The sequence below is a fragment of the Panulirus ornatus genome, chromosome 13, assembly GCF_036320965.1.
Source record: "Panulirus ornatus isolate Po-2019 chromosome 13, ASM3632096v1, whole genome shotgun sequence".
NCBI lineage: Eukaryota > Metazoa > Arthropoda > Malacostraca > Decapoda > Palinuridae > Panulirus > Panulirus ornatus.
In genome coordinates this window covers 12409518-12420738 of record NC_092236.1, presented here as the reverse complement: position 1 = coordinate 12420738, position 11221 = coordinate 12409518, and the positions used below count along the sequence as shown (strand labels likewise).

The window sequence follows — 11221 nt, the reverse complement described above, 5'->3', positions numbered from 1 at the left end:
TTTTGGGGGGGGAGGTTTTACGTCGAAACGTCTTTCGATCTTTCCATTCATGAGGTTTGATTATAATTATCTGGTCAGGGAAGTACTTATTTCCGTCTACTTTTGAGGAGGTTATTAGATTTGTTTAGTATGACTTTCATCTTCTTCTGTTCATAAGTAGACGTGAGGTACCACAGGTTGACGGTGAGGTGCCACAAGTTGACGGTGAGGTACCACAAGTTGACGGTGAGGTACCACAAGTTGACGTGAGGTTCCACAAGTAGACGTGAGGTACCACAAGTTGACGGTGAGGTAACACAAGTAGACGTGAGGTACCACAAGCTGACGTGAGGTACCACAAGTTGACGGTGAGGTACCACAAATAGACGTGAGGTACCACAAGCTGACGTGAGGTACCACAAGTTGACGGTGAGGTACCACAAGTTGACGTGAGGTACCACAAGTAGACGTGAGGTACCACAAGTTGACGGTGAGGTACCACAAGTTGACGTGAGGTACCACAAGTTGACGGTGAGGTACCACAAGTTGACGTGAGGTACCACAAGTTGACGTGAGGTTCCACTAGTTGACGTGAGGTACCACAAGTAGACGTGAGGTACCACAAGTTGACGTGAGGTACCACAAGTTGACGTGAGGTTCCACAAGTTGACGGTGAGGTACCACAAGTTGACGTGAGGTACCACAAGTTGACGTGAGGTGCCACAAGTTGACGTGAGGTACCACAAGTTGACGTGAGGTGCCACAAGTTGACGTGAGGTACCACAAGTAGACGTGAGGTACCACAAATAGACGTGAGGTACCACAAGTAGACGTGAGGTACCACAAGTAGACGTGAGGTACCACAAGTAGACGTGAGGTACCACAAGTTGACGGTGAGGTACCACAAGTTGGCGTGAGGTGCCACAAATAGACGTGAGGTACCACAAGTAGACGTGAGGTACCACACGTTGACGTGAGGTACCACAAATAGACGTGAGGTACCACAAGTAGACGTGAGGTACCACAAGTAGACGTGAGGTACCACAAATAGACGTGAGGTACCACAAATAGACGTGAGGTACCACAAGTAGACGTGAGGTACCACAAGTTGACGGTGAGGTACCACAAGTTGACGTGAGGTACCACAAGTTGACGGTGAGGTACCACAAGTTGACATGAGGTACCACACGTTGACGTGAGGTGCCACAAATAGACGTGAGGTACCACAAGTAGACGTGAGGTACCACACGTTGACGTGAGGTACCACAAATAGACGTGAGGTACCACAAGTAGACGTGAGGTTCCACAAGTAGACGTGAGGTACCACAAATAGACGTGAGGTACCACAAGTAGACGTAAGGTACCACAAATAGACGTGAGGTACCACAAGTAGACGTGAGGTACCACAAGTTGACGGTGAGGTAACACAAGTAGACATGAGGTACCACACGTTGACGGTGAGGTACCACAAGTAGACATGGGACGTAGATTTCTCCATACACGTGACGTGTGGTACGCGCAGGTCACAGGGACGTGTTCCCCGCACGTCTCCTGTAGAGGCGACGCGTTGCAGTTGCTCGCCTTGCAGAGCCACCGATTAGGGAGGTGTTGTCCGGGAGGGTTTAGCGACGGTGGCGCAGTGAGGCGGCACTTTGGTGGCTGTCGATTTCACTTCCTTGGTCCAGTCTGCTACCTCTTTTTCTCTTTGGTTTGCTTGGCATCCGGTCCACACAGACGCACACGCGCGCGCGCTCCGTCCGTCTTACACTTAACACTCGACATGTAGCAGTTGACTCTGTTCGTAAGTCTTAGGTATTCCTGTGGTGAACGTTACGCGCAGGCCCTGCTTAAGGGCAAATTCTCGTCGCTCTTCACCCTTTGGCGAGCAGGTGTTCTATCTCAGTGCACAGAAATTTCTGGTCCACAGCGTAGTGTGGTGTAGCGCGGCACCGAACTCCACAGGATAGCAAGGTAAAGTTTACCGTCATGTGCGCCAATAGTTGTTCGCACATTTATGACAGGATTCAGTGTCATTCATCCTCTGTTGTTGGTTTGCAGTGTAGAAGGTTTATATTGAAGGTATGGCAGTGTGGGTTAGTACGGAGTGCACGTCAGTGTAGAGATGGTTCACACTGTGTGCGGTAGACAGTGTTGAAGGTTAATAATGATCGCAAGGCAGCTTAGAAAGTTCATTACTTTGCCTAAGACAGCGTAGAAGGTTCATACTAAGCGTAAGGCAGTTTAGACGCTTCATACTGAGCGTAAGGCAGTTTAGACGTTTCATACTGAGAGTAAGGCAGTTTAGACGCTTCATACTGAGAGTAAGGCAGTTTAGACGCTTCATACTGAGCGTAAGGCAGTTTAGACGCTTCATACTGAGCGTAAGGCAGTTTAGACGCTTCATACTGAGCGTAAGGCAGTTTAGACGCTTCATACTGAGCGTAAGGCAGTTTAGACACTTCATACTGAGCGTAAGGCAGTTTAGACGCTTCATACTGAGCGTAAGGCAGTTTAGACGCTTCATACTGAGCGTAAGGCAGTTTAGACGCTTCATGAAGGTTAATACTGATAGCAAGGCAGCGTAGAAAGTTCATTACCTAGCATAAGACAACGTAGAAAGTTCATACTGAGCGTAAGGCAGTTTAGACGCTTCGTCCTGAGCGTATATCATCTGGAGACGTTGATGTAAACAAGAGCGATAACCATGATCTCGTAACGTCGTTACGTCGCACAAAGCTAACGTTACACACATCCGAAATTCAGAAGTTGTAGGAGTGTGAGTAACGGACAGATCTTAGTCATGTGACTTAACACAAATCAAATGCGTAATTGATTATCTGATATTCGTAAGTTGAATTGATTATCTGATATTTGTAAGTTGAATTGATTATCTAATATTCGTAAGTTGAATTGATTATCTAATATTCGTAAGTTGAATTGATTATCTGATATTCGTAAGTTGAATTAATTATCTGATATTCGTAAGTTGAATTGATTATCTGATATTCGTAAGTTGAATTGATTATCTGATATTCGTAAGTTGAATTGATTATTTGATATTCGTAAGTTGAATTGATTATCTGATATTCGTAAGTTGAATTGATTATCTGATATTCGTAAGTTGAATTGATTATCTGATATTCGTAAGTTGAATTGATTATCTGATATTCGTAAGCTGAATTGATTATCTGATATTCGTAAGTTGAATTGATTATCTGATATTCGTAAGTTGAATTAATTATCTGATATTCGTAAGTTGAATTGATTATCTGATACTGGTAAATTGAATTGATAATCTGATATTCGTAAGCTGAATTGATTATCTGATATTCGTAAGTTGAATTGATAATCTGATATTCGTAAGTTGAATTGATTATCTGATATTTGTAAGTTGAATTGATAATCTGATATTCGTAAGTTGAATTGATTATCTGATATTCGTAAGTTGAATTGATTATCTGATATTCGTAAGTTGAATTGATTATCTGATATTCGTAAGTTGAATCGATTATCTGATATTCGTAAGTTGAATTATCTGATATTCGTAAGTTGAATTGATTATCTGATATTCGTAAGTTGAATTGATTATCTGATATTCGTAAGTTGAATTGATTATCTGATATTCGTAAGTTGAATTGATTATCTGATATTCGTAAGTTGAATTGATTATCTGATATTCGTAAGTTGATTTGATTATCTGATATTCGTAAGTTGAATTGATTATCTGATATTCGTAAGTTGATTTGATAATCTGATATTCGTAAGTTGAATTGATTATCTGATATTCGTAAGTTGATTTGATTATCTGATATTCGTAAGTTGAATTGATTATCTGATATTCGTAAGTTGATTTGATTATCTGATATTCGCAAGTTGAATTGATTATCTGATATTCGTAAGTTGATTTGATTATCTGATATTCGCAAGTTGAATTGATCAACTGCTTTGAGTTAAATATTTTGTTTTCATTATTGTAACGTGAGAGGCGTATGTACATGCTGTTTGTTATTCCGTTTTCAGAAAAAGAAAAGGTCACGGTCTGTTTATATGTGACGTGTCTGTCACGGATGCTGACGTAAGGGCCGCTGGCAGTGGACTAACCATTACATCCAGCAGCCCACTTTCATACAGACGTTGGAAAAGTTCATTTATGCAGTTTTTAGCTCATTTTAGTTAACTCGAGATCTTTAGGTATGCCACATACTGAAAAATTAGCTTTATATATATATATATATATATATATATATATATATATATATATATATATATATATATATATTTTTTTTTTTTTTTTTTTTTTTTTTTTTTTTTTTTTCTCTCCCGTTTCCTTTCCGTTCCCCGCCATAGCGACTTAACACCAGGAACAGAGAACAGAATCTTGGAAGAAAATTCCTTGTTTTGTTCCTTTCTCTGTTTTAATTTCTATTTTGGAAAGCAAGAAAACAGGAGGGGAGGATTTCCAGCCCCCCCGCTCCCGCCTCTCTTAGTCGCCTCGTGCGACACGCGGGAGATACGTGGGCAGTATTCTGTCTGCTTCCGCTCTGGCGAGAGAGTATTTACGAATGCTTACGATGTGTTGTCTGAGAGAGAGAGAGAGAGAGAGAGAGAGAGAGAGAGAGAGAGAGAGAGAGAGAGAGAGATGTGTGTGTGTGTGTGTGTACGTGTTATTTCTATAAATAATTATTGTTTGCGTGTTACCGATAGTCTTTTACACACGTGTTGCCCTGTCTCTCAACCTTGAAGATGAGTACCGAGTGTTTTACTTCCTAGTATGTATCAACACACACACACACACACACACACACACACACACACACACGCACAAAGTTAGAGTGATTTCCTAGGATGGGAAGGTGGGGCTCCGAGTGTAAGTTCCTTATGGGTATATACGTATATGTAGTAAAAAAAAAAACCCTACTTATTTGTTTAAGATTACCGCGCCAAAATGAACTAAACTTAATAGCACGTGAGTAACGATAGTAATAAGAATAGAAGAAAGAGCAGCAGCAAAAACAAACAAATAAACGCAATGCCACTACGACATACACAGCCCTTTGAGCACGACTCTGAAGACCCATGGGTAAGTTGATGGTCTGGCCTTAGCCCTAATTCTTAAGGGTCCCGCCCAGCCACTCCATCCTCCCCAAGGGTGCCGGCACAGTCATGTCTTCAAGGGGACATAATCTCAAGGAGTTTTCACCACTATGGATATATTCTCGGCCTGAACTATTGCTACTAGCTGGCTGATGTGAGAATATCTCTGACCATTTTGTGTGTGTGTGCATGTTTCAGTCCATTTTGGGGGGTTTAAGAGAAAACGAATAACTTCTTGAATATCAAGGAGCGTGGAGAGGATGCGGAGGAGCGGGGGGTATATATATATATATATATATATATATATATATATATATATATATATATATATATATATATATATATATAAATATATATATCAGGCTCAGCTTTAGCATGCAGGTCAACGAGGGGACAGTATTAGGTAAGGCTGGCGACGTAACACCACTCACGAAGTGTCTGATGGCCCCTGTCAGTATGAGGTGATGTACGCGCTGCGTGAGTTCGGACGGGGGACCTTACATCATGCCTGGCTCTCGCATGAGGATACCGGGCCTCTTGTCCGGCTTATGTATGACTTGGTAGTCACGCCTGGCTCGTATGATCTGGGATCATGCCTGCCTCGTATGATCTGGGGATCATGCCTGGCTCGTATGATCTGGGGATCATGCCCGGCTCGTATGATCTGGGATCATGCCTGGCTCGTATGATCTGGGATCATGCCTGCCTCGTATGATCTGGGACCATGCTTGCCTCGTATGATCTGGGATCATGCCTGCCTCGTATGATCTGGGATCATTCCTGGCTCGTACGGTCTGGGATCATGCCTGGCTCGTATGATCTGGGATCATGCCTGGCTCGTATGATCTGGTATAATGCCTGGCTCGTATGATCTGGGATCATGCCTGGTTCGTATGACATGGGATCATGCCTGGTTCGTATGACATGGGATCATGCCTGGCTCGTATGATCTGGGATCATGCCTGGCTCGTATGAGGGTCTGGGGTCATGGCTGGCTTGAATATGGATGTGGCCATACGTGGCTCGAATGAAGACCTGGGGTTATGCTTTGACCTTATTCCATGATGATAATGTCAAGGACCAGGCTATGTATCATACTCGCTTGTCCAAGTGTGGTATTAACATTCTCGCAGGGTTAAGGTATGATAGGCTGATAAGTCGCTGTATTAGAATATCTGTTGAATATTAGAAATTTGGGAAAAAAATTCAATTAAATGTTACAATATGAGGGTTATTCTTTGGTTTTACGTGTGCTAACTCCTGTTTAATTGTGGGAGAATAGCCAGGTTCGTAAATAAGCAAATGATAGTGTTGGTAAGAAGTGGATATACACGGCAAAAAGGAAAAAAATAATGAGCAAATGAGCAAATAATTATTTGGACTTAGTCTACAGAAAATACTGCTTGTAAATGAATTTTCACACATTCATGATACTGATTCACTGAACATTTGAACAGAACACTTGGTCTCCAAGTTTATCAACATATATATATATATATATATATATATATATATATATATATATATATATATATATATATATATATATATATATATATATATCATTCGGTGCTAATCTTCGTGACAATTTTCTCTCCGATAGATGTCAGTAATACCATCATTGGCTCAGCCGCGGCCGCTGTGTTCATTCTCCTTGGTCTGTTCGGTGTGTATGGTGCTTAATTTCTACACTTTCTACGTCTTATGATACGGACCTTGGCTTAATGACTAACCGGTGATAACCATTGCATCCAATAACCTATATGCGTTCTTTTGCTTCCCCCTTGATGAATAGCATTAGGGGAAATAATGGTGATAGCGCCATTAATCTCTCTCTCTCTCTCTCTCTCTCTCTCTCTCTCTCTCTCTCTCTCTCTCTCTCTCTTGGCACATTGATGACGCTCTTGTCTTTTGGTTTATATTTTGTGTTGACTGTGTAGTTCCGCATCGCTATTAGCTTTGAGTTTTGGTCGAGTGTGTTCTTCATTGCTTGTGTAGTGTTTAGAGAATGGATTGAAAGTTGTATTGCTTTGTTTGGAGCATCGTATTTAAGTGAACAGAATTAAAGTATGCGATAGTGGTGAGGGTTATGTACATTGGAGAATATGTGGAGGAATGATTAATTTAAGCGCAGGTAATACACCTGTTAAATAGCAACAGAACTAATAGACACCACACCTAGTTGCCTAAATGACGTAGAAGTGTACCAGTATAATTATAATTCATCTGTTTCTGAGGATCGCATGGCCGCTCGCTCGCCAGTGTGGTCTGTTTGTTGACATCCGACACCATTTTGGCGCTGCTCACCCTACTGTTGCGACGTATATTTCAACTAGAAAATTAATCGAGACGAATCTTAACGGCAAGGGAGACTAGGTCTAACTTTCACAAGTTCATTTGATATTTTAAATGCTAATTTTTAAATTTCACTTCTAGTAAAGGCACATTCTCCTTGAAATAGTGCCGTCAGCCTTATGTAGTATCGTTCAGTGAAGTAGGGTACTCCAAATAATGCCCTGCAAATGTTTTTTGTGTTCTCCAAACACTATAGCAACACTTCAAAACAAAATTACTGAACAGTGGTTCATAATATCAATACGGAGTTAAACTCATAGATTATCACTTTAGAAATTAACGATTTGAAGTAAGTGTCTCCATTGGTCATAACCAGTGGATGTGATGGAATCGTACAGTAACTTAAAATTCAGGAACGAGATTGTATCTCGTGTATTTCAAGACAACTGTCCTTGTTTTTTTTATTGGAGAGGTTTAAGTGAACACAAAGTTTTTATGTTTATTCAGTATTGCTGGTACAATGATATATATATATATATATATGTATATATATATATATATATATATATATATATATATATATATATATATATATATATATATATATATATATATATATACACACACACACACACAACACTTTGGGCTCGAACCCAGGACCTTTTGCGTGGTAGTCGAAAACGCTAACCCTACGGGAATGATCGCCCCAAATAGGGAAATGACTATTCTATCACAAGAAATCGAATACCCTTTGTCTCGCATTCATGAGCAATGGGGTCAAGACCGGTCAAATCCTATTCGATTACTTGTAATCGAATGGTCATTTCCCTGTTAGGGGCGATCATAGCCGTGCGGTTAGCGTTCTCGACTACCACGCAAAAGGTCCTGGGTTCGAGTCTTGGCTGTTGGAAGGTATGATATATATATATATATATATATATATATATATATATATATATATATATATATATATATATGTATGTATGTATATTCTTGTTGATACTTGTAGATATACAAAAGTCTTTTTCTAACATCTCAATAGAGCTGGCAGAGTTGGGTGCTCCTGTGCTCCCCCTAGGTGTGCCACTGGTCACCGGTTGATAACCCCCTCACATCCTCATCCATCCACTTGTTATTGTGGTCAGGTGATTCCAGTATCTAACACCAGTGGTTTTACTTAGCGTCAGAACTTTTACACACTGGACTCCCATTTGAAAGTGTATCTCCAGAATTTCTTTTAGATAATGCTTTCTCATCTTAAGGGTATTAAGTGGCTCCTTTTTTTTTCTCTTTCTCGTAACAATGTATAAGGACCTGTGTCTCAGAATATTATGTTCCCTGGCGTCAGGTAGTGAGTGTGTTAAGGTCAAGGAAACGACTCGGTACAAGTGAATTTCTTTATATTAGTATGAGAGGATAAGGGTAAAGAAGGGCTTCATCTGCCTAAGGAACAACATGTAAGGTACAGTTCTCTTCTGGACTGGTTCGTTCGAGAGACACTGCATCCACAGGAAGGTAGCACCACTGACTGTACCTGCTTGACTGTAACTTGTGGTTGTATCACTGTATCAAAATAGAAGGGAAGCCTTAAAGTCTAGCGGTTTATACAGAATACACGGAGACTGCCTGGCCCTCCCCTCTGCTTGACGCTGCCTGGGGGCGCGCATGTGTGGAGAGGTTAATCCAGAACCCTCAGTGATAAATTAACTGCAAAGGAAACACCTGTTCGACTTGAGACATTGCCACTTAGTCTACAGCAAGACCACTGGGAGAATCTGGACATTTGGTAAAGACAAGTTTTATTGAGAAAGTGATGGCGTATGACAGAACAACAAACGACAAACTAAAGATGAAACAACATGATTAGGAATGAGACTAAGCCCACCCTCACATACAAGCCCAACCCCATACTGTCCCTCAGGCCCAGAGCACCCTTACCTTCAGGCCCAGAGCACCCTTACCTTCAGGCCCAGAGCACCCTTACCTTTAGGCCCAGAGCACCCTTACCTTTAGGCCCAGAGCACCCTTACCTTCAGGCCCAGAGCACCCTTACCTTCAGGCCCAGAGCACCCTTACCTTCAGGCCCAGAGCACCCTTACCTTTAGGCCCAGAGCACCCTTACCTTCAGGCCCAGAGCACCCTTACCTTCAGGCCCAGAGCACCCTTACCTTCAGGCCCAGAGCACCCTTACCTTCAGGCCCAGAGCACCCTTACCTTCAGGCCCAGAGCACCCTTACCTTCAGGCCCAGAGGACCCTTACCTTCAGGCCCAGAGCACCCTTACCTTCAGGCCCAGAGCACCCTTACCTTCAGGCCCAGAGCACCCTTACCTTCAGGCCCAGAGTACCCTTACCTTCAGGCCCAGAGCACCCTTACCTTCAGGCCTAGAGCACCCTTACCTTCAGGCCCAGAGTACCCTTACCTTCAGGCCCAGAGCACCCTTACCTTCAGGCTTAGAGCACCCTTACCTTCAGGCTTAGAGCACCCTTACCTTCAGGCCCAGAGCACCCTTACCTTCAGGCCCATCCCCTCCTCGTCTTTAAAATGATCATTTATGTGGATTGAAATAGACGTGCGTTCTTGGCTAGTGCAAATTTCAAAGTGATACTTGATGACTTTTTTTATTGTATATATATATTTTTTTTTAATGTAACATTATGAAGCAGTGTGGCTACCACTACAAGAGAGACATAACTACTTATATCACGAGCGGGAAAGTGACAAGACGGTAGACACAGACGTTTTTTTTTTTAGGAAACTGTAGGACCGATGGTGAGCTTCAAGGAGCTCGTAGCCACCACACTTTGCGCACACACATACACACACCTCGCCCCTAACAGGGTATTGGAACCTTCACCGTAGTGTTTGCGGATCCATCATCCATCCTACGGTGAATCTTAGGAGTCTTAGCCTCCAGAGGAATCTTATGATTCTTAGGACACAGTATCATCATCAGCCTTCACTGTGTCAGAATCTGGGTGAAGTTGAGGTTCCTGTGTTGGATGGATAACGCAGATTGTCACTGTGAATCAGTTTCATTTCTTATTCATGCTTCACGCAGCTAGTTCACGTACCAGTTGGACACAGGTAACGCCGCTATGTGTTCTCACATCACAAGAGGCACGGTGAGCCTCCCACTTTTGTCAGTCTTGCTGGAGTGAATCCTGGATCATTTATCCCCTGTGAATCCCTTTGTGATTCCTCCTACGGGTCGTGGGAGATGTGAACCCTCGACCATATCCCATGCGGACCCTGGGTGGGAATGCCCCAGGTGAGGCCAGTTTCCCTCATGGGTTATAGGAGGACGGGGCATCAGGTTCTTCGTCCTTTGGGGAACCTTACGAATGTCTATTGTGGATCCTGGCCGGAGGGTTTGCTGTGGAGGCGCTCGTGGTGCAGTAAGAGGATCTGAGAGGCTACTTCAGTGTGCCTCACGAGACGTATGGTCTGTAGAGATGCTCCGCGTCAGGAGGGAGTTTGGTGAGGAGGGCAGCGGAGAGGGGCACGTGCTGGTACTGCCCCGAGAACATTGAGGACCCACCTGACGAAGTCACAGGAGGGGTAGGAACGTGTAGGTTGGACATGGCCGCAGCGTGAGCGTGGATGCTGTCGTAGAGGGAGTCGTAACGGCGAGGGTCAGGCGAGGGAGCCGACGACGGCTCGGCCGGTTGCGACAGCTGTGTTGGACTCGGGGAGGGCATCGGCTCCTCGCCGCTCCTCACCTCAACACCTTCCTCGCCTCCTGTGGTATCGTCCTGCACGTCGATCTCATCCTCGGACTCGTGGCTGGCCAGTGGCTCCTCCTGCGTCATCGTCGCGCCCGACCCTGTTGAGTTGGTGTCCTTCCCACGATC

General features: G+C 43.3%; 1 protein-coding gene across 2 annotated transcripts in view; it reads right to left on the bottom strand.

Moving 5' to 3' along the window:
* Positions 1-8751: 8751 nt before the first annotated feature.
* Positions 8752-11221, bottom strand: part of LOC139752761 (uncharacterized) — a 96221-nt gene continuing 93751 nt past the window's right edge. For both annotated transcript variants that reach the window (XM_071668657.1, XM_071668656.1), the window contains one exon: positions 8752-11221. This exon is cut by the window's right edge and continues 117 nt beyond it. In XM_071668657.1, the coding sequence (XP_071524758.1) occupies positions 10799-11221 (423 nt within the window). In that variant the 3' untranslated portion in view covers positions 8752-10798.